The following is a 25,588-nucleotide window of genomic DNA, read 5'->3' on the forward strand; positions in this document are numbered from 1 at the left end:
GAGACAAAAACAGCATGTGATTGGTCCCAAGAGTTGTCCCTATTACCCTACATTTTGATGGCTATAGTCCTAACATATCATTTATACAGTAAAGGTGATGTATGCAATCTCTACTCTCTGCACTCTATACTACACTATATATATGTATTCATCCATATGACAATGGAAATTATAACTTTGCTATATTTTCCTTACATTTTGTGTATTTCACCGCATCATTCTGTATATGAGATCAGACATTCTCAATTTTTTGGTGAAACTGCATCTTTCACAAAAACCTATAATTTTGTTCCCCATATTTTCTCTTTGGTGGCTTACGATTTGTGTAACTTTTATCGCTCGCTCACATCACATACATCAGCTAGGGTCAGATTATGGTCAGATAATTGCAGTATTTTTGCAGTTCCTAATAAAGTTACCCACCAACTGGCGATTAGCTTAGTTTCTGGATTAACCAAATCCAATTCATACTTGCATTTGCTGCTTGCCGAGAGTTAACTTTGGACCCTGGATGTAGTAGGCATGGAAATCCTGGATCTTGAATTTAGGTGTTCTGGTGGTTTTACGGTTTCTTTAGGAGTTGATTTAATTTGCTACAAAACGAATGCAACATGCTTGGGAGGCCTCATTTACAATCTATCATAATGTTTCAATGTAGGTGTGAATGACAATATCCTTCCTTACACTTACTTCTGGTTTGATTCAGAAACTGCAGTTCATGTCAAACTAAACCTAAACAAACACTTTCCTGCAAAACTCTTTGTGTAGCCAGGACACATTGAGTTGCTGGATTTTTAAATGTTCCTTACCACGTCACCCCTCTCTGTAACTCTGTGTATTCCCTGACAGGTACTGCGGTATATCAGCGAGCCTGTCCGCATTAGTTGAGCTGTGTTCTTTCTATACTGTTGTTTTATGTGCACGTGCAGAGTGAAATCAGGGGAGTTTAGGCACAAGTACTTTGTTAAGTGGGTTTAAGCTAATACGCTAGTGCTGATATTGTCTGAATGAACAACTTAGTGTTGTGTGTGTTTGTGAGAGAAGTTACACACTGCTTTATCCCACACTTTGTAAACAAAGGCAAACAGGGGATCACAGCGGCACACATATGTATACGACACTATAGATACTTGTTATAGATCTGATTTAGGGTGGAATAATCCAAAAGGCACCCTTTCTAACCACTAAAGTCCTTCCCAGAGTGAGTTCCTTCTCTTATCCACACTTCCCGTCTCACAAATTGCAACATATACATTTATTTTTTCGAAGCTTCTTCTTTTATTATAATGGCATGCCCATAAATATGTGACGAGAAGAAAATCTAATAAAAAGGGAATTGTTCCTTTTTATGTAAACGCACGCTGAACACCACATTTCCTTCATTCGATAGGTAGAGCTTTGTAAACATGCCTTTTAAAATACCTTTACACCAACCTTTTGTTTTGATAAAAATTCAATGTCATCTTATACAAAACAAAATAAACTTCTTTTGATGCATGGAAAATCTTTTCAATCTTTGAAAAACCCTTTATCCTGGCTCCTTTTCTCAGTAAAGATAAATAATCTAACTTTGTAATAATCTTTTAACTACATGTCAAGTTATATACAACAATCTGAAACAAATTATGCATTTAAATGGATGGCACCAATCTTTGCGAAAGGATGCGAATCGTTGAATTTTTTCAAATTTAGTCACATACATACATATAAACACACTTTCATGCACCACAAGAGGGAGGAATGCTCGACTGGAACACGTAACAGTGGGGGGTCTTTGTGGAAGGGCAGGCTTTCTCCAGAGGTACAGTAATAGTCTTTCATGTCACCACAAAGTCCACTATAACCAGAGAGAGATTAGAAAAAAATATGCTAAAGTTTGTTCAATCATGTGTCAAAGTTAAGGTGCCACTGCTGTAACAATGTTTATATCCCCCCTTTTGTTTGCTTTAGACTGATTCGCTGCCAGGAGAGAAAACCTAAACAGTATGCTTCTTCTAGCAACCACTCAGCAACAAAGATTCAGAATAGTTGAAGGTTCTTGTGATGCTATCCACTTTTCTCAGGATCTGAGAGTAAGAACAGAAGGAAAACAATCCCAGATGTTGTATTTTCCCCAACATTCTGCATTATACATGCATCACCTCCCAGAGTTGTGCCTTCCGCTCCTCGCCCTTCCACTGATTCTTGTGTCCAGTTTGAGACTTTCCAGAGCGGAACTGAAAAATTCCTCTTCTCTGCCTCGCCTCCACATGCTCTTGCAATCCCAACACTGTGCAAACATCCTTACACATTGTAACATTGCATAAAGAGGGAGTGAGTGGCCTGTGGGAAAGAGATGTGCCTATGTGGAGCCCCTCCTCATCAGTTATTACAAGCATTTGCACAGGTAAGTCATTCCAGCATTCCACCCTCTATTCCATTCTACTCCACTCCTTGTCCATACCATATTTGGATAAATGTACATCAGACATAAGCAGACTCACTTGACTGGGTCCTGCCCATGTTTGGGGGGTGTGACAGGTGGGCCATGTCCTTTTTGCGGATCTCACAGATGGACTTCCTGCGGGCTTGCACTCCTCGAATGGCGGCCTTGATTTTCCTCCAGCCCAGGTGGTTGAGCTCGGCGAGGTTAAGCACAACGCAGATGCCACTCACAGCAAACATGAACACCAGGAACACGGTCTTCTCAGTGGGTCGTGATACGTAGCACTCCACTTCCTTCAGGCAGGGGTAGCGGTCACACTCGAAGATGCCTGGAACACTGAAGCCATAAAGAAAGTACTGCCCTGCCAAAAAGCCTATTTCCAGTGCATTGCGGAAAACTACCTGGATTATGTAGAAGCGAGAGATGCCTTCTTGTCGGCGTACCTTGGAACTCTTGCTATGAAGGAGGCCTCTTGGTGCATTTGGGATCTCCTTCACCTCTAAGCAATCAGGTTCATCCTTTCCCCCGCCACTGTCAGGGTGCTGCACCAAGATACCGTTGATGTTGCGCAGTTTGCGAGCTCCCTCGTGGCTGTAGTCCCTCTCCATTATTGGGTAGAGGAAAGAGTAGCGGCGGTCCCGCTGTTTGGCTGACTGGTGCACTGAATAAGTGATGAAGCAAAGGCTGGGTGTGCAAACAAGAATGATCTGGAAGACCCAGTATCGGATGTGGGAGATGGGAAAGGCCTTGTCATAGCAGGCCTGGTTGCATCCTGGTTGGAGGGTGTTGCAGATAAACATGGTCTGCTCATCCTCGTACACTGTCTCACCTACAATGGCGACAATTAGGATACGGAATATCACCACCACCGTCAGCAGAATCCTGAAAGAAAGGGAGAAAGTGACAACTGGTCAGTGGCAGAAAAACACTTCCTCTCTATGTTAAACCAGCCAAAGGTGATCTGCTGACATAACACAGCAAAAGCGAAAAGAAATTGTCTGAGCAAGTGCTCAGTGGATTTGGTGCATTTGAGTAAGAAATATGTCTGGTTACATGTTGTAAGCATCAATCTGGATTTTTAGCAGGGTTATTTTTTTTATCATTTAATTTATTTTAATATCTTATTTTAATTTTTTTTTACATTTACATTTATGCATTTGGCAGACGCTTTTATCCAAAGCAACTTACAGTGCACTTATTACTGGGACAATCCCCCTGGAGCAACCTGGAGTTAAGGGCCTTGCTCAAGGGCCAAACAGTGGCATTTTGGTGGTACTGGGGCTTGAACCCCCGACCTTCTGGTCAGTAACCCTGAGCCTCAACCACTGAGCCACCACTGCACCACTTTTTAATATTTAAACTCCCATGGAAGTTTCCGGGGCCCTTGTTGAGAACCACTATCTTAGCAGGTTTATCTGGTCTTCCAGTCTGGCCAAGCTAGTGTTTCACTGGCTGACCAACTTGTCTCCCAGCCTAACCAGCTGAAAAGTGCCCAAATCCCCTCCATAACTAATAAATCTGACTCAGCTTGACCAGGCTGGGAGACCAGCTAACCACCTTAAGTTAAGTTAATTTCAGTAGGGCCATTTCTTTCATTGACGTAATTTGTCCCTTATTAAGCTATATGCTAATTAGCAATGCAGATGTTAGCATTTGCCATTCATATGTGTGTTTTTCTCTTTCAAAACCAGCTCTGCTCATTTAATGAAGAGTTCTAATTTAAAACTAAAAGCGGACAATTCTGCCTTCTCAAGTTCTAATTATATCTCCTTCCATGCCATTAAACTCGGTTAACATGGTAACTTGTACCTTTGAAACAGTAACCTGTGTCGTACATACTGCTTATTAATTTGGAAGCAGCTAATCACAGTCAACCCATTCTCATCTCTTTCCCCATAGCAACAGTTTAGATTGTACACCTCAGTTACTGTGTGCTGTTAGGGCTATTTCTGTACCAGTGTTTGATTGAATGAGTGAGTGAGAGACACACACACAGACAGAGATTGAGAGAGAGAGAGAGAGAGAGAGATTACATATGTTTGTGAGGCATGACAAAACTGAAAACAAACACTACATACTTTTATGGCATTTAAGCTGGGTTGCTCTGTATGAAGGCTCTTTTAATAGTGCTGGGCAACATAGTGAATATTCAGTAAGTATTGTAATGACTTTAATATGCCTTTTTGGCCGTTATGTTTTCTAAATAGGGCTTTAGAGTAGTTTTATGATCCTTCCCTGTCTTGAGACTCATAAGTACAAGATGTTTTAATATTTATCTGATTTAAACTTTAGTAAAAACAGTAGAGCTGGTACGTTTGATTTCTGTGAATCAGTTCAAACTGTCCGTTTCTATTCATCAATTGAAAATGTTCATTTAATGCCATGCGTGAGATGTTACATGTTTTGTAACACTTTTGAGAGTGTTCAAATGTTTTAGTATGAAAGTATTAAGACAGACGTATTATAATAGCATCCATGATTTAAACTTGGTAAGATTTGGTAAGTTCAAGTCATTGAGCAGCCATGAATCAATTAAAACTGTCCACTTCACTGAATTAATTCATAACTCTGATTCCAAAAATTGTTTGTGTCATCACTTGAAAATGTTCACTGAAGTCTCTGTGTGACATTTTACTATATATACACTGGTGGCCAAAGGTTTTAATTAATGTACATATTTTTCTCTTTTGGAAGGAAATTGATACTTTAATTCACCAAAGTGGCATTCCACTGATAACAAAGTAAAGTCATGACATTACTGATTTAAAAAGAAATCGCACCATCACTTGACTCAAAACAGAATTTGAAAAAAGTCATTTTTGATCAAATCTAGACAGGCCCCATTTCCAGCAGCCATCACTCCAACACATTATCCTTGAGTAATCATGTTAAATTGCTAATTTGGTACCAGAAAATCACCTGCCATTATATCAAACACAGTTGAAAGATATTTGGTTTGTTAAACGAAGCTTAACATTGTCTTTGTGTTTGTTTTTGAGTTGCCACAGTATGCAATAAACTGGCAGGCATTAATGCCAATATTAGATCAAATAAACAGCTTTCTCTAGAAACTCATCAGACAATAATTGTTTTGAGGAATGAAGGCTTTACAATGCTTGAAATTGCCAAAAAAAAACTGAAGATTTCATACAAAGGTGTAACTACAGTCTTCAAAGACAAAGAACAACTGGCTCTAACAAGGACAGAAAGAGATGTGGAAGACCAGATGTACAACTAAACAAGTTACACACTTTATATACTTTTTTTATTTTATTTATGTATTTTTTATTGTATGTGTATTCTATATTATGTGTATTGTTTACTGTACATTGTATATTATTATTGAGTTGTGCAATCATGTGTACATTAGATAAATCTTTTTTAATTGTACATTTTTACATGTCTCGTCACTGTTATGACTACTATGTTGCTCGGGAACTGCACATAAGGCTTTCACCCACTGCTGCACTTGTGCATATGGTTGTGTGACAATAAAGTGATTTGATTTGATTTGATTTGACTGTAAGGTTCATGAGAAATGCCTGACAAGACAAGTGTTACAGGAAGTGTGGGGTGAAATGTCACCTGAGTACATTTACATTTACATTTACATTTATTCATTTGGCAGACGCTTTTATCCAAAGCGACTTACAAAAGAGTATCTGGACAATCTACCAGCTAGAATGTCAAGGATCTGCAAAGCTGTCATTGCTGCACATGGAGGATTTTTGATGAGAAATCTTTGAAGTAGTTTAAAAAATTTAAATTTTAATAGTAATTTTTCCAGTTATTAATGTCCTGACTATACATTGTGATCAGTTGAATGCCACTTTGGTGAATAAAAGTACCAATTTCTTCTTGTAGCAAAATCTGTACATTATTCCAAACTTTTGGCTGCCAGTGTACATACAGTTATTATGTATCAAAATATTTTAATAAGAAAACATTTAGGTGAACATATAATTAATATTTATATATATATATATAAATATATATAATTTACACTATTTAGTATATGAACGTGTATATTTTACCATTAGTTTTTCATTATTTTAATCACATTTTAGAAGTATTTATCAATTATGATGACTTTTAATGCCTGTAGATTAATAATACAAGCTGTCACTGTTTGAAATTTCATGTCAGCTACACATTTTAACTGAATTAAAAAATGTTTTTATAGAATTCAACATATAACATCTAAGTACTTTAGTATTATTTTAAAGAAGTGCAGTGTTTCTGTCCGATAACTGTTTTTGTTTTACCTTTTAAAACTATTTAACCCAATTTATCATGCCTCCTGACCCGTATGTAAATGATTTAATAAAAGTTCATATTTTCCTATCTTTGAGGCAATTCAAGCTTGAAGAACATGTATCTTTGCATTTTTAAGAGCTGTGTCAGCAGGGGCCAGCCAGCGCTCCTCAACCTCTGATCATCGGAATTAATATATACATAATTCAAGTTATTAAATGAAAAAATATATAATACATTTTATATATATTTATAGTGCTGTTAAAAATATTTGCCCCATCCTGATTTCTACTGTTTTTGTGTATCATACTAAATTGTTAAAAAAATGTTTTTACAAAATCTAACATAAAACAAAGGAGTAAACACAAAATACAGTTTTTAAATTATAATGTTATTTATTGAAGCAAAACATTTATCCAATACCATCTGTGCCTGTGTGAAAAAGTATTCGCTCTAATCCGCAAATCTATGAAACTGCATTCATAGTGGGGTTCAGCTGGACTAGACACACCAAGGCCTGATTACTATCAGCCCTGTTCAATCAAATCAACACCTAAATGGAAATTTTTTCAGCAGCATGAAGTTGGCTAAAAGGTCTCACTCAGTAGCACACTATGCCAAGGTTGAAAGACATTCCAGAAATTATGAGGGAAAAGGTTATTGAAATACATCGGTCTGGGGAAGGGTTACAAAGCTATTTCAAAGGCTCTGGGACTCCAAAGAACCACAGTGAGTGTCATCATGTACAAATGGAGAAAACTTTGTCACAGTAGTGAACCTTCCCAGAAGTGGCCGACCTTCCAAAATTCCTCAAAGAGCACAGCGACTCATCCAGGAAGTCACAAAAAAGACAAGGACAACATCCAAGGAACTGCAGGCCTCTCTTGCATCAATAAAGGTCACTGTTCATGACTTCAGTATCAGAAAGACACAGGCCAAAAATGCCATCCATGGAATTGTGGTGGGGTGAAAGCCACTGCTAACTGAGAAGAACATTAAGGCTCATCTGAACTTTTCCAAAACACACCTTGATGATCCTCAAACCTTTTGGGAGAATGTTCTGTGGACTGATGAGTTGAAAGTGGAACTGTTTGGAAGACAGGGGTCCCGTTACATCTGGAGTAAATCAAACACAGAATTCCACAAAAAGAACATCATACTTACGGTCAAGCATGGTGGTGGTAGTGTGATGGTGTGGGGATGCTTTGCTGTTTCAGGTACAGGACAACTTGCAATAATTGAGGGAAACATGAATTCTGCTCTCTACCAGAAAATATGTTCAAAGGAGAATATCCGGTTATCAGTCTGTGAGTTGAGGCTCAAGCGCAACTGGATTATGCAGCAAGACAATAATCCAAAGCATAGGTGTAAGTCCACCTCTGAATGGCTTAAAAGAAGAAAATGTAAGTTTTGGAGTGGCCTAGTCAAAGTCCTGACTTGAATCCAATTGAGATGCTGTGGCAGGAACTTAAATGGGCAGTTCATGTTCAGACTCTCCAATGTGGCTGAACTAAAGCAGTTCTGCAAAAAAGAGTGAGCCACCATTCCAAAAAAAGCATTGTGAAACACTGATCTCCGGTTATCAGAAGCTTTTTGTTGCAGTTGTTGCTGCTAAAGGTGGCACAACCAGCTGTTTAGTTTAAGGGGGCAGTTAGTTTTAACATTGGTGATATACTGTAGGTGTTGGAAACTTTTTTGCTTCAGTAAAAAAATATATATTTGAAAACTGTATTTTGTGTTTACTCCAGTTGCCTTTGTTTTATCTCTTTTGAAGATCGAAAATAATTTAGTATGAAAAAGACACAAAAATAGAAGAAATCAGGAAGGGGGCAAATACTTTTTCACATAACTCTGTGTGTGTGTGTGTGTGTGTGTGTGTGTGTGTGTATATATATATGTATATTCAATCTGTTAAAAAATTGGAATCGATTAACAGTGTTATTTTTACATATACATTTTTTATAGTTTTATTGTTGGGACTCCAGGACACAAATCATAGAACCAGAACTGTCCTGGGCAAACCTTGATGTCTCATAGCCGTAATTATTTCTGTTTTATACTAATACTATTCATAGGTTAACATTAGGTTTCTAATGCAGGGGTTTTCAGAGGCTTCACCAACCCCCTGCATAGATGCGTTACAGCCTATAGTGCTATATGGAGTAAAAAAAAAGTCAGTGGAAAAGTTTCACCAAAATATCACATCTCGACTAAATATCACGGCACAACTAAGGTGATGGTGCCACATACATGACAACTCCAGACATTCAATCCATAAGGTAAATTTCCATCAGAGTAAGCAGTAATGCAACACAAAACATAGTAAAAGGATCTAGGTGTTAAACTGGAAATGTATTACACAGTACGTTTTTAATTGACTAGCATGAAATTTGATTGCATTTCCAAATGATCTACTAGCACTGTAGAGGTTTGCTGATGTCACCAAGCCCTCTTATTTTTAAAATCCTCCCCACAGTGATTGTCATATAGAAACCACATTTCACCAACATGATCACACGTTGATTTCGAAAGTTCTCTGTACTCTGAAATAAATCACATTCTGCCGAACAGCTGACAAGCATCATAAAACGGTTTATTTATGTACAGCATTAAAATATAATGAAACCCTTCTTTATCAGTACTAGATATCTCTTCTTGTTCTCTGTTTTCATCCTTCCCAGGAATGTAGTTGCTTTTACAGTCTCATTCATTTTTAAATCAGAAACAAAGACAGCACTTGAGCACGCTAGACTGCTCAGACCTCATCTCACACACACAAATGCAAGCGACAGTCACAACCAAACTCTTGTTTTTGCTTGTTGTGCTGCTTGACACCCCCTTATCCTTGAAAACCATGATCTAGGCAAAAAATAATAGTAAAAAAATGGTTTCTCTAGCGAGGACAAACATGGTTTTTGCCAAACAAAATTGTGGAATATCACAAAAAAATCACCAAAATGAATTTAGAAACCAAAATTGACAATTTTCCTATTCAGCTGATGTGATGCTAATAATTTTACATATTGTTGGTCCTATGCGGTTCATTGTTTGATTTTGAGGATAATTTTGTTTACAATTTATTGTATGATAAACAGTACATTCAGATTCTGTACAAAGACTGAATATTTGTATTTTGCATACTCCCTCTGTAGTATTCAGATTTATTTTAAACACCTGAAGTGCTGTAAAGCTACAGTATATTTCATTGCATGTTTAAAAAATTTTATCCTTGTGTTTGACTAACCGTGTTCTCTAGGTGCTCTCAGGCTCTGGTGAAGGTGTCACGACAGTTAAGTGTTTTATGTGATTGGAGTCACCAGTTCTGATGTTCAAATCTGAATGGATTTATGAGTTCTGTTCCTGCTCCAGCTGTGAGGTCAAAGAGACAGCTTTAATCTGAACCCAAACAGAGGAAGCCTCACACTGAGCTCAGGGAGGAAAACGTGCATGGAATCAGATGTTCTGTGAGACAGCGGACAGTTGAAAGTAAACCAAAATATGTCTGTATCACTGACACCAACGTACAATATACCACAGACAATGTCCGTACAAATGGTTTAGGACAAGTAACATGCCAAATTTGTAGGGATGTGGGGTGGACTCGAGCATTTTGCAACTTAAATATGGGACAATTGGCGCTCTATACGGATTTCAGCAAAATATGTGCCGTCCCAGCTAATACTGGACAGTTGGCAACTTTACTCTACCTGGACATGAAATTTGAGCCTACCCAAGATTCAAATGAATTCTAGATTCAAAGGAAATCTCTCAGGTGACATTGGAAATGTGCATAATGAGGGAGGTATGCTTAAAAAGCACTGTGCTGTGAAGAAGTGTTCATTGTCTTTGTGTGGTTAACGTGGGCAGAAAGACTGAAGAAATGCTGTGAAATGAGAAAGAAAAAATTGTGAAGGGAATGACAAATGTAGGCAAAGACAAACACAACAGCGACAAATGATACAAGATTTTCGTGAATAAAAAAAAACTGCCAATGTGGAAAAAACCCATCAGAGGATGAATTATATAATAGCTTCAACATGCAAAACCCACAACCTTTAATCTCTACTTGAGTCAATAGATGGATTCTTGCATTAGGAGTTCTTTAATGCCATCGAATAGCTTAAGATTATCTGTCCCCCACTACCACCTTTATCCTCACACTTTCTCTCTCTGTCCCTTTCCATCTCCTTTACTTCTCCTCTTCACATCTTTCTCTCTTACCCATCAACGTAAAACAGAGTGCCCAGAAAAAACATGTTTTAGGGACTATTTAAATGTGAAGAAATGACATTAAAAGTACTAGATTGTGGGGGGCCTTTGTAGCTCAGCAAGTAAAGACGCTGACTACCACACCTGGAGTCGCGAATTCGAATCCAGGGCGTGCTGAGTGAAGCCAGAAAGGCTTCCTAAGCAACTAATTGGCCCGGTTGCTAGGGTGGGTAGGGTCATGTTGGGTTAACCTCTTTGTAGTCGCTATAATGGTGTTCTCGCTCTCGATGGGGCGAGTGGTGAGTTGTGCATGGATGCCGCGAGGAATAGCGTGAATCCTCCACACGCTCAAGGTCTCCACGGTAACGCACTCATCAAGCCATGTGATAAAATGTGCGGATTGACTGTCTCAGACATGGAGGCTTAGAGCGCATTGGTAACTGGGCATGCCAAATTGGGGAGAAAAAGGGTAGAAAATAATAATAAAAAAGTACTAGGCTGTTCTAATTTCAGAAGAATATGTAAGTGGAGCTTGCCTGTGGGTTGTTACCAGGACATTGCTATGTGATTGCTTATGTGTTCTGTGTGGTTATGTGGTTGCTCATGCTTACGGAGTGCATTTACATACACTTTAAAAGTTGGCCTAAACCAATAATTTGTCTTTTTAAAATGTCATGTGAACCGTTAGTCCAACTGAAATCGTACCTGTCTGTTTTTTTTGCAAATCCGATTATCAGACCTATATAATGTGGTTATAGACTGGTTCCATCCAGAGGTGCGCTGATACACACATGACGGTCAGCTGACTGTAAACAATCTCTCTCTCAATCACGACCCGGCCCTGTACTCCACCCTGTCACATTCCTCCCTCGTTCTCTCAGGCTGGGGAGCCCCTGGCATGACGTACCTGATTGGTGAACCGTTCTCTGCTGTACCATGGGTAATGAAGTTGTTTGCCAGGAATTCTGCTATCAAACATGCTAAGGCATGTTCCGGGTTCAGTACAAGTTAAGCTTAATCGACAGCATTTGTGGCATAATATTGATTACCACAAAAATTTATTTTGCTTTAAAATAAGCAAAACTCTGGGTTACAGTGGAGCACTTACAATGAAAGTGACAATTTTGGCAATTTTTTTACGTACAAATACTTTTTCAAAAGTACAGCCACAAGACATAATAATATGCATGCAAACATGGTTTTATTGGGATAAAATCACTTACTAAACTTTTCTGTGTACACTTAGAGCCATGAAGATTTAACGTTAACAAACCCTAAAATGACTGTAAAAATTACAATTTAAACAACTTTTTAAACAACTTTTTTTTTCACATTTCTGCCTTTAAACCCTTAAATGGCTTCAACAGAGGCATATATCATTGATAAACAACCTCAGAGGTTGAAAAACAGAGGTGCCGCCAAATGTGTATTTTACCTGGAAGTCGAACGCAATACAAAGCAAAGAAAAAGAGCAACAACAACAACAAATACACTGCATGCTCTATTATTAGGCAAATTGTATTCCTCAGGATTAATTTTATAGTTGAACAAACACAATGCTCTCATCAATCCAGAAATGTTATTAAACCTCAAACATGAATGTGAGTTTTGTGAATTTTGAGCAGCAACCACAGCCCCCCAAATGCTGTTCAAAGAGGTGTATTGTCTACCATCACTGTAAATCTCACTTTTGAGAATAGCCCACATGTTCTCAGTAGGATTTAAGTCAGATGAGGAAGGGGGCCAAGTCATTATTTGGGCATCTTTGAGGCCCTTGCTGGCTAGCCAGCATTGGAGTACTGGGATGCATGTGATGGAGCATTGTCCTGCATAAAGATCATGACCTTCTTGAATGCTGAGGACTTCTTCCTGTACCACTGCTTGAAGAAAGTACTTTCCAGAAACTGGCGGTAGGTTTGAGAGTTGAGTTTCAGTCCAGGTTCATAGGTCCATCCTTAATGATAGCAGACCACACCAGTACCCCTCCTCCACCTTGCTGGCACCTGACCCGAAGTGGTGCCCTGTGTCCATTAGTGATCCAGCCACTGACCCATCCATCTGGTCCATCAAGAGTCACTCTCATTTCATCTGTCCATAAAACCTTTGAAAAATCTGTCTTCATGTATTTCTTTGCCCAATCTTGATGCTTCAGCTTCTGAATAAATTTTCAGAATTTATAGGTAGGTTGCAGTTCTGGAATATGGTAGCATTGGAGGATAATGGGTTCCTGGTAGCTTCACGTTTAATTCTTCTCAAGTCTTTTGCAGTTAATTTGCACCTTTTCTTCTCCATTGTAATGAGGACTCAGGTTGGTTGGGATCCATATGCGGCTTTATTGAAGCAGTAAACTCAGGTCGTACAGGCAATGGTTTTGGGCAGGCAAACAGTGTGAAACAGAGAGGCTGAGGCGTAACAAGAACAGGCTAGAGATCGGGGCAGGCAGCAAACAATCGTGGTAGGAAATCAGGCTAGAGTAACTGGGCAGGTAGCTAACAAACAGGGTCGAGGAATCGCTAGGTCGGAACACGGATAAACTAGAGAGGTTACTAAAGTTGCTTGGAAATGACGCCGGGGCTAAACAAGACTTCGCAAGGGAGGAACAAACAGACACGGTTAAATGGGGTGAGGTAATAAGCAACAGCTGGGTGAGTAATCAGTACTCGGGTGAATGCGATCTCCGGAGGTTCGAGGAGGAGGCGCCTTCACCCGTGTTCGTAACATCCATGTGTTTTTTGCACCCCAGTGGACTATTCTCAATATAATGTTTGATTGTCCGGTGGTCACGCCTCAATAGTTTAGCTATTTCAAGAGTGTTGTATCCATCTGAAAGGCATTTTTTGAATTTTATTGGAATTCATTTTTTTCAAATTATTTGACATGTCAGTGTCAGTTAAATCTCTTTTTTGGCCCATTTTACCTGAGGTAATGAAGCTGCCTAATAATTATGCTCACCTTGTTATAAGGTGTTAGTCACTTTCGCCAAACCCTTCCTCATTACTCAAATACATACCACCTGAAAATGATTGAATCCAATAAGCATTCAAGTTTATATGGTTTGGAGTTGGAAAATGTGCTTGTAAATAATGATAAGATCAGAATACTCACTTGCCTAATAATTGGGGACGCAGTGTAAACACAGTGGGTTTGTTTCATTCCGAAATGATCATCCCTATGCCCTCTTCCCTTCGCAGACTTTACCATCCACTGTGACAGCTTTGCTTTGCTGAAAGGTGTGGGGCTCAAAAATAATGTTTATTCTGAACTCACCTTTTAAGTCATTTTTATTGGAAATTCTGTTTGAAGCAATCCTACAGCATAGCTACTATGACTGTTCTCCCTTTAAAGTGCCCTTTTGGAGGCTGATTTATATAGTTTGTAACACAGTGACTCATGTCGAACTCTAGAAATGTTCTTTTTCGGACAGATCTGCAGTCTGTAAACCATTCACGACTGTGACACATTGATGTGCCTCTAATTACTATTTTTCTGTCCATTGACTAATTCTCCTGTCTATCTTCCAGAGTAACACTCATATCGCCCAGCACTAATATTTGTAGTAGCGATAAATGTCTTTCTTTAATAAAACAAGTATGAAAACTCATGATCTTACATGGACTATTTTCACACATCGCATCATACAATACAATAAAATAGGGTAACATATGCATACTATGTCCAAGGGTAGCATGCTAGCGTTAGTGCTAGGAATTCAGGATGTAGGCTAAACATTACAAATAGCACATTATTTACTGCACATGCAGTATCTTTTAATTATCATCAAATGGTTATAACAGCTTCTTTTACAGATTGCATGTGGATTCCATTCATAGAGAAAGGCAGAAAGCATGATATTTAATATGCAGCCTGAAACGAATGACAGCTACAGATTCAGAATGGTTTAGATTCAGACAAGAGACACCAGGAAATATAGACAAACCATATATTTACTTTTCTATTTATTCACGAAAACTGTCCTCAGTCTAAATATTATTATTATGCTTTACACAGAGATTACAAGGATGAAAGTGAAGCAAAGCAGAGCTTGTATAATTTGAACAATCCAGGAGCAAATTGTGTCGTCTTCTGCCTCCGGAAATCACTGTAAGCACAACAGATAGAATTCGTCTGATCTGCACCAAAATCAACATGTAAAGAATGTAAGAAAAGAATTTAGCTGTAAAGTTGTCCATGTTGTTGTTGTGACTGTTCTGTGGGTCTGCTGTAGCTGACTTTTTTGACGCGCAGCTATAAGGCAAAAGGTCAACTGGAAAACATCTATGTCACTTCCTCAGCTGCCATCCTTCCTTCATGATTGTGCATAGTGTCGTATACTTTGACAGAGAGATGAAGACTGTAGCTTGACAATGCGGAAGTTAAATTATAACTGCCCATGTAAACGTACTCGCTGACTCTTTTAGTACAAAAATTAGTACGCCTCTCCTAAAGAAACCAAACAATTTGAGGTTTCATTCATGTCCGTAGTAAAAGTGGTGCAGGACAAGTTATGCTCAAAAGTTTAACACTTAATGGGCCAATACACTTCTAGAGAAATCAAAGAAAGAGCGGGTGAGACGTTATTTCGATAAAAATCTGGCCAAAAGGTATTTTTGAGTTCATTGCGGTGGTTTTGCAAACTGTTAAACACCTTACTGCCATTGGTCTACATAATCAGTGGGTGTGGCCCAGTGCTCTGACTACATTGATGCCAACATCTTTTTCCAGTTAATTTCTTTTTTGAAACATGAGTGCAGAGTTGCCACCCATTTAAACACCCACCATCTCTATCGATTCCTTAAAAAAAATTTTTTCACGAAATTCATCATAAAATACAATAAAAGATGGTAACTGGTGCATATTATGACAACAGCATGTATAGTGTGTTGTCGTTAGCATTAGAAAATGCACAATGTAAACATGGCAAATTACACATTATCTACTGCAAATCTGACTTTCAATCTTCATTGAGTGCTTAAACAGCTTTTATTTTTGACTGATCTCATGGACACAGGAAAGCATGTGTATCGTTGTAGAGCATAGAAGGGCATGACCGGGCTGGAACGACACACGTCCGGTCCCAAATCAGCCTGATGGGGCACACGAGGGATGAAGGCGGCTGGTGACGACAGTTAGAGAGAGAGAGAATTACAGGCAGCTGCCCTGTATGTGTTTGTGTGTGTCTTTTTATTGAATTAAACATTATTTATATTGTTAAGCCGGTTCTCACCTCCTCCTTTCCCTTTAACCCCCTTACACTCGTATTTAAATGATCCTATCGTATCTAAATTATCTACAAAAGCTAGCCCCAGCCGTGTGGGCATTGTCCAAATGCTTGCAAACCATGGCAGTATACCATGAAATGTGTGAAATTCAGTAACATTATCAGCATATACAGTGTAATACATAATACAGTGAGTCTTATTTCCGTGACCACGATCTCTGATTATACATTATAAAAATATCTGTTGCATCAGTAGCCTACATGAAGACAGGACATGCCACTTGCAATCAAGTGTGTCTAACACTAGCCTTTGCTACTGACTGAAAGTGTGTGTGTTAGGTGTATGGAGGCATGAAGATGTTCACTCCAGGAGGGAGAGAAAATATGGGCTCCTCAAGACCCCCCCCCCACCCCCTTGTAGCATCACTTTACCTCCCTCTGCCAGTTACCACGGCAACAAAATGGGGCAGAAAACTGGAGAGAACAAGGGAAAGGAGAGAGAGAGAGGGAGATATTTTTGGGTTTATTCTCAGTTATGAGATAAGAACCTGCTATATTGGGACGCTGTTATTCAGCCTCTATTTTTCTATTTTCTAGCAGTTCACAATTTCACTGCCTCTGATAGCAGCAATTACACAGGCATGCTGACAACTCTGATCAAGATAACACAAAAGAGCTGAGAGAAAAGAGGGAAGTGGTTGTTTTGAAAAGCATTTTTTTCTCCAGGCAATAAACTGTTCAGATTTACATGGTTGTTTGTCTTCCTAATGCTTTAGTGTATAAGGAGGAAAACCCAAAAGGGTGGAAAGCAGATACAAATCTTGTGGTGTGTGAATCAATGAAAGCTGAAATCTCATGCTGGATTTCATTGCAGTTTTAGCTTGTGGCATTTTCAGCTGAGCCGTGGACTGTCAAGTGTGACCTGAGGTCTGAGAATTGTATTTATACATGCATATTTTTTTGCATTAATTACTGCATTAATCAATTACTTAACTAACTGATATTCTATTTTGCTCCATTTTGTTTTTTAAGTCTTGGTTCCAGAAATATTTTTGACAAATGTTATCCCTTGGAATTTCCAAAAATTGTTCAATAAAAGAGATCTAAGCCTAAAATAATGACCCAGACTTTCAATATTAAACTATGAAAAGCCATTATAAAAATAAAAATTAATACATTTTTTAAAACTATTATAATAAAAAAAAAAGAGCAAAAATAAACAAACCATTTCAATATGTATTGTGTGAAAATTATTACTATCCAATTTTCAAAAATGACAGCTGTGTCAATTCCACCACACCAAACAATTTAGCCCCTTATAAGGTTTTAACTTGTTAACCAAGTCAACAAACATTTGACAAAACTTCATCTTATGTAGCTGCATGGACTTCTTTTCAGATACTTTGGGGTCCTTTTTAATCTTTAACAGTGAGGCACTATCCACTGAAATTGCATTGAAAAGACGTACTGAGATATTTATTAAAACTTCTCCTATTGTGTTCAACATAAGAGAGACAATCATACAGGTTTAGAATGACATGAGAGTGAGTAAATCATGACATATTTTTCATTTTGGGTGAACTATTCCTATTTTAAATTAATAGTATTTATGGAAAATATGTAACAATGTACAAAACTACAACCACATCAGTCCTTCAGAAAAAGCTGTTTTATTCTTCTATCCTCATAGGTCACATGACCAGCAGAATACTACCATTTAGTCTAGGTAATACTTCTGTTTTTGGACACTTCTGATTCTGAAATTAATTAATCGCACATCTATAAATATACCAACTAATAAGGTATTTCTACAGTGATGTTGGTAACCAAATGCTTGCATGATGCTGCATCCACACCGATAGGTGTCAGTATAGAGTCAAAGACCTCCATTGTATCGGTCAGCAAAACATGAACAAGAATATAAGAAAATAACTTTGTTTTCATAAACTTTGACAGAACAAGTTGTGTATAAATGCACATAAGTATGTTGAATTTGATACCATCATTGTATCATGCTACCACCACAATGATTTATTTTATAAGAGTACCACATGTTTTCCTTTCCCTTCTACAAACCCAGCAGAGTGCTGGCCTCTATCTCTGCTCTTAGCAGAAGGACAGTGGGGGAAAAGAGGAGAGGAAGAGCCCCATGCACGGTTCTGTGCCAGGATGGCACGTTTACCCTCACTGACTTCCAAAATTCAACCTAACACACACATGAACAAACTGACACACAACCTCAAATCAGCAACAGGAAGTGACCACTGTGCTAGTGTTTTTGGTTGTTTTTATCTTTACATGAGCACTGTCATAAAGCTTTTAAGGTTCTTTGTTGCTATATATGTTTATTTGTGTGGTGTGTTAAGTGGATCTTTTAGTCTAAATGTGCATCTTTGGTGGTGCTAGATTTAGACTACCTTGCATTACCTGGATTCTGCCATTAAGGTTTGCATTGTCTTTATCCTTCTGTCTTTTTATTGTTTTAATTCTAATTTTCAAAACTTCATACCTTCAGGATTACACCACAGTTCTAATGTCCTGGATACTTTGTGTCACTGAGTGGAATTATCTAGATAGTGCTTTTCAAAGTCACACACGCGCACCTTAGCAATTTGTAAATTGTTCGCACAAGTTGCAAGTTCAAGTGGCTTTCTTTCTTCATGGGGAGGTTTCCTTACAACGTCATAACTCGCTACTTAAACACCAAAGTATGATGCATCATTGGAGAAATTAACTAGCTAGTCCTGACTGTTTCCCAAAAATCGTGGGAACAATGCCTCTCATCCGTTTTTCGAACTACATGGTTCAACAGTATAGTGCTGTTGCTTTTTGACGTTATCCAGGGGGTGGTGTAAAAATTCTGTGGAGATTGGTTTTACTTAAAAAAATCTGCCTGTACATTAAGACAAAAAATCATATGTTAAAAATACATTCTCTGAAGAAATCCTAAATATTTTATCCAGTGTTGCTTCTAAAACAGATTGGAAAATTAAAGATTTTTAGATATTTTGATAAAAAAACAATACAAAAATTCTGATTAAGAATAAGATTTTTGCCATAATATCAAAGGTCTTACTAGAGAATAAAGAATGAATGTTCTAATGTGGATTTTCTTGATAAACGTATATGATAGTGTCTGGTAACAGGTTATGTAAAATGGTTAGACACAGCATTTTTGATTAGCATAAAGCTAAATATTAACATGACGATTTATACAATATAGTTTAATTTTATTTCTGTTGCTCAATACTTACTTCAAACGTACTTCTCTGTCTGCTTGTATGAATGTAACACATCATAAGAAAGTGTTTCGCCGCTGTTCAAATACACTTTGGATCACATCATTTTTATGTATAAATGTTTTCCATCTGAAAGGACTAAATATTAAATGAAACAAATGACAATAAAATGCAAAGCTTGATCAATCGTTTACAATGCGAATGGTAAACTCTATTCAATAGCCGACTGATCCTTCTACCTGTTGTTAAGATCCTTTCCCACACAATGTTTACCACATAACTAAATCTAAACTACCAAAACTCACAACATATAAACAGAAACCATAAACAACCCTAACTCTGCCCTAAAGAACCATAAACAACCCTAACCCCAACTGGTAATCAGAAGGTCACTGGTTCGATTCCCACAGTCACCACCATTGTGTCCTTGAGCAAGGCACTTAACTCCATGTTGCTCGGGGGGGTTTGTCCCTGTAATAAGTGCACTGTAAGTCGCTTTGGATAAAAGCATCTGCCAAATGCATAAATGTAAATGTAACTCAGATACCATGTGTTTAAATACAGATATATTAAAAGATGAGAACAAAGACAACACAGATTTGTTCACATAAAGCCATGAAAGGATGTACATTACAGTGACTTCGTCAAAGGGAAGGGGTGTTCTTAGACACCAGCATTATGATAATAGAGACCAATATTCAATAAAGGGTTAAATAAATTATTGATAATTATCAGAATAAACAATTCTTCCACTAAGTAATATAGTTCATCCTAATTGCTGGTTGTTGTCAAGCTACAATGGAACCTTTGCACATTAATATAGAATGTGTGTGCATTTATGGTAATTTACTATGGTTCAATTGCAGCTCATCCAGTCAGAATGTACAGAGTAAGAACTATCAATTTTATAAAGTTTTATATTGAAAATGTTAATTAATTTTAATTAAGGCCACATCCACACTAATTAGTATTCATTCAAATATGAATTGATTTTGCTATGTTTATGAATCTCATCCACACTGTGTTTGAAGTTTTAAAAGAAATTAAAATGTCTGGATGCATTATGGTAAGGAAGATTTAAAGGGGCAATGTGTGTAAAGGGGCAATGTGTGATGCAAAATATAACTTAAATGGTCTGCACTTATATAGTGCCTTTTTTAACTTTAGCGGTTACCAAAGTGCTTTACACTGTGTCCCATTCACACACTCACACTCATACACCAATTACAGCAGAGCTGCCATGCAAGGCGCAAGCCTGCCATTAGGAGCAACTTGGGGTTCAGTGTCTTGCCCAAGGACACTTCAGCGTGTGGGTCGGGAATCGAAACCCCAGCCCTGCGATTAGTGGTCGACCCGCTCTACCACCTGAGCCACAGCTGCCCCTTAATAACACATTTTCTTGATATTCACATTTATGTGAATATTTTTAATGTATGTCTGAAATGAATTCATTTGCACTATGATGGGTGTTTGGGATTGCTGCTATGCAAAAACATCACGTGCCAGTCCTCCTACACGTTTGCCATATATGTGAATGTCTTAAATATGAATGTGTTAAAAAATGCGTATCACAAGAGGAAGCTGCCTTGTCACAGAAAGACTGCTTGGCTTCCTAAAGTGATCTGTTAGTAAATGGTGACATACTGTTGGCATTCCCTCTATAGCTGTGCGTGTTTGTGAATGCTTCTACAAATGACTCGTGGTGGATGATGGCTGTGTGTGTGTGTTTGTGTGTTTTTGTTTGTTTTCATTTTGTGAGTAATTCCTGTTATGCAGTACCTTTTGAACACTGTAAATGTATTAAATGAATATGTGACCTGTTCCATCATTTTGAGTAACTTTGACCCAATAAACACATTTTGAGTTTTATTCACTCTAGGGGTTCCCAAACTAGGGTTCATGAACCCCTGGGGGTTCATCAGATTTTGAAGAAGTTGCATACAAAACTATTTCCATACTTTACAGAATTTTTTTAAACATTGTGAGGTCATTTCAAATGTTGCACAACAGCTATTATGTATCATTTCCTAGAAATATAAATAGAATGTTTAAAATTAACAGAATAATATATTTCTAGGTGCTAGGTGATATGCAACTTCTAATATGAAAATCTGGCAATTTATGATTTTTATGAAACAGATTGTTTCACTTTTAATTGACTAAATCACAATTCCAATGGGCCAGAAGTTTACATACACTAAGTTAACTGTGCCTTTAAGCAGCTTGAAAAAATGATCTCAAGCCTTTAGACAATTAGCCAGTTAGCTTCTGATGTGTACTGATTTGGAGGTTTATCTGTGGATGTATTTTAAGGCCTACCTTCAAACTCCGTGCCTCTTCACTTGACATCATGAGAAAATCAAAAGAAATCAGCCAAGACCACAAAAAAGTTGTGGACCTCCACAATTCTGGTTCATCCTTGAGAGTAATTTCCAAACACCTGAAGGTACCACGTGCATCTGTACAAACAATAGTACACAAGTATAAACGCCATGGGAACATGCAGCCATCATACCACTCAGGAAGGAGATGCATTCTGTCTCCTAGAGATGAACGTAGTTTGGTGCGAAAAGTGCAAATCAATCCTAGAACAACAGCAAAGGACCTTGTGAAGATGCTGGAGGAAACAGGTTGACACAATCTATATCCACAGTAAAACTGGTCCTATATCGACATAACCTGATAGGCTGCTCAGCTAACTAAAGCCACTGCTCTAAAATTGCCATAAAAAGCCAGACTACAGTTTGCAAGTGCAAGTGGGGACAAAGATCTTACTTTCTGGAGAAATGTCCTCTGGTCTAACGAAACAAAAATGTAACTGTTTGGCCATAATGACCATTGTTATATTTGAAGGAAAAAGGGTGAGGCTTGCAAGCCGAAGAACACCATCCCAACCGTTAAAGCATGGGGGTGGCAGCATCATGTTGTGGGGGTTCTTTGCTGCAGGAGGGACTGGTGCACTTCATAAAATAGATGACATCATTAGAAAGGAAAATGATGTGGATATATTGAAGCAAAATCTCAAGATATCAGCCAGGAAGTTAAAGCTTGGTCACAAATGGGTCTTCAAAATGGACAATGACCCCAAGCATCCCTCCAAAGTTGTGGCAAAATGGCTTAAGGACAACAAAGTCATTGTATTGGAGTGGCCATCACAAAGCCCTGACCTCAATCCAATAGAACATTTGTGGGCAGAACTGAAAAAGTGTGTGGGAGCAAAGAGGCCTACAAACCTGACTCAGTTACACCAGATCTGTCTGAGGAATGGGCCAAAATTCCAGGAACTTATGAGAAGCTTGTGGAAGGCTACCCAAAAAGTTTGACCAAAGTTAAACTATTTAAAGGCAGTGCTACCAAATACTAACAAAGGGTTAATCTAAAATTCTGACCCACTGGGAATGTGATGAAAGAAATAATAGCTGAAATATATAATTCTCTGTACTGTTATTCTGACATTTCATATTCTTAAAATAAATTAACGATACTAACTGACCTAAGACAGGGGATGTTTACCACGATTAGTCAGGAATTGAGTAATACTGAATTTCAATGTATTTGACTGAGGTGTAAGTAAACTTCTGACTTAAACTGTATTTAAAATGAATCTGTATATTTACTTAATTGTTAAATTGTGATTGAGGAAAACTAACTAATGTGATTTCCATTTTTTTAAATTCTGAGTTTAATATTGCATCCAGTAGCCTATATTTAGACATATACAGTATGATGATAGGGATATAAAAATGTGTGATTGTTAGTGGTCTGTCTGTAGAGTTCCATTTACAGGTTTTCTCCATACAGCAGATGTTTGGTCTTTAGGGGCAAGCTAGACATACAGTTGTGGTCAAAAATATTTGCACCCTTGATAAATATTCTTCATTGCAGTCTTTATTGCTTATCCTTAACCTTTTTATTCAAAATATTTACATCCATTTTGTAATGGACATCAAACAATTGCAAACACAACACAAGTTTTATAAAAAATAAAAAAATAAACATTTTTGTCAAATATATGTGTGGCACAATTATTGACACACTTTTATTCAATACTTTGTGTAACCTCCCTTTGCCAAGATAGCAGCTCTGAGTCTTCTCCAATAATGCCTAATGAGGTTGGAGAAGGGATCCACATGACAAGGGATCTGAGACCATTCCTCCATACAGAATCTCTCCAGATCCTTAAAATTTTGAGGTCCACACTGGTGAAATCTCCTCTTCAGTTCACCCCAAATGTTTTTATGGGGTTCCGAGAACTGGGGTAGCCATGGCAGAACCTTGATTATGTGGTCAGTGAACAATTTTTTATGATAATTTAGATGTTTGTTTTGGATCATTCTCATGCTGGAAGATCCATCCACAGACCATTGTAAGCTTTCTGGCAGAAGCTGTCAGATTATATTTTTATCTGTTGGTATTTGACAGAGTCCATGATGTCATGTATCCGAACAAGATGTCCAGAACCTCTGGCATAAAAACAGCCCCCACCAATTTAACCGTGGGTATGGGGTACTTTTCCATATGGCTACCTCTCTGTGCTCCAAACTCATCCCTGGTCTTTACTGCCTAAAAGCTCTATTTTAGTTTTATCTGACCATAGAACCCAGTCACATTTGAAGTTCCTGTAGTGTCTGGCAAACTGAAGATGCTTGAGTTTGTTGTTGGATGAGGGCAGAGGCTTTTTTCTTGAAACCCTTCCAAACAACTTGTGGTGATGTGATGTTTACAAGACCCAACTAATTTCTGCAGTTCTCCAGCTGTGATCCTTGGAGAATTTTGGCCACTTGAACCACCCATAGTGACAATAGAGACAATACATACACATGTCCACTTCTAGGCCAATTTGTAACATTTCCAGTTGATTGGAACTTCTTAATTATTGCCCTGATGGCGGAAATGGGCATTTTCAATGCTTTAGATATTTTCTTATAGCCACTTCCCATTTTGTGAAGCTCAACAACATTTTGCCAAAAATGAGGACTAAAAACTCTATTCTTTGGTCTTACCCATTGTGGTGGATTACTAAGGGAATTTGGTCTGTGAGTTACCTCATATTTATATCCATGTGAAAAAGGAAGTCATGGCTGAACAATTTCATGTTCCTAGTCACCCAGGTGTCCTAAAAAATTTGAAATATGAAAAGGGGTGTAAAGTAACACATTTCTAATACTCACATTACTGTAATTAATTACTTTTCCCCAAGAATTGTACTTTATTATGATGTTTAAAAATTGTATACTTTTACTTTAGTATATTTTAAGTGCTGTAACTGTAGTTTTACTGCGCTATTTTCCCACTGTCTGTGTTCGCTACTTCCCTGTCCTGATTTAATTTTCATCTATCAACATGATTGGCTAGGGAGAGTCTTGTGACTCCCGTCAAATCAAATCAAACATAAAACTTGAGGGGCAGCTGTCGATCTGGCGGCAACTGTGGAGAATGCCTCAAGCACAGTTTACAGCTGAACAGCACCTGGAAGGGCTTTTTGCAGTGAAAAAGGCCAATTGCTTGACTGTGTCACGTGAGTTTTACTTGCTCAAGCCATTTATCAGCATTAATACTGCTTCTAATTTGAAGAAACATATCGAGATAAATTTCATATTTCTGCTTACTAGATTCTGCGTGTCTATAAGATAGCATGCAATTTAACTATCTATCACTGAAATTATTGGGCTACTGTGAGAGATTAATGGAATGTTATCAATAGCGCTGGGCAATAAAATGATCTAGATGTTTATCTGAAGAAAATAAAAGAGAGAGATGTCCTCGATCAAACTTTTGAGTAGTTTTCAATATTTAGCCTATATTCTACATCTAGAACATTCATGTTCATTACATCAATCTTGATAGCAAGAGCACCACTGGTTGGTTGATCAAAATGAAATATAAAAGATTGAGTTTTTATTAACTGATGTCTTTAGTTGCGCGCCCTTTGATTGACAGGTGCATCATGCATTAGAATGAGAACACAACTATTTTTTGGCTTAAAAGATACAAGAACTAAATCAATGTTGAAAATCTTATCTCAAAAGAAGGACAATGTGCCCCGCCATGTGCTACTCAAAGAAATAGTTCCCTCAAAAATTAAAATCTTCTTATTTACTCACCCTCAAACCATCTTTCTAAGAATGTCTTTCTTCAGAACAAAAATTAAGATTTTTAGAAGAATATTTCAGCTCTGTAGATCAATTCAATGTAAGTGAAAGGTGCCAAAATGTTGACGCTCCAAAAAGCACATAAAAATCA

At 37.9% G+C, this 25,588-nt stretch overlaps 1 protein-coding gene across 1 annotated transcript in view; it reads right to left on the minus strand.

The window, feature by feature from the left end:
* Positions 1 to 2,463: 2,463 nt before the first annotated feature.
* Positions 2,464 to 25,588, minus strand: part of LOC127631772 (gap junction delta-2 protein) — a 43,386-nt gene continuing 20,261 nt past the window's right edge. Inside the window, exon 2 of the mRNA XM_052110088.1 lies at positions 2,464 to 3,307. Coding sequence (XP_051966048.1) covers positions 2,464 to 3,307 — 844 coding nt within the window. The remainder of the gene's footprint in view (positions 3,308 to 25,588) is intronic.

Source organism: Xyrauchen texanus, chromosome 38 (assembly GCF_025860055.1).
Source record: "Xyrauchen texanus isolate HMW12.3.18 chromosome 38, RBS_HiC_50CHRs, whole genome shotgun sequence".
Taxonomy (NCBI): Eukaryota; Metazoa; Chordata; class Actinopteri; order Cypriniformes; family Catostomidae; genus Xyrauchen; species Xyrauchen texanus.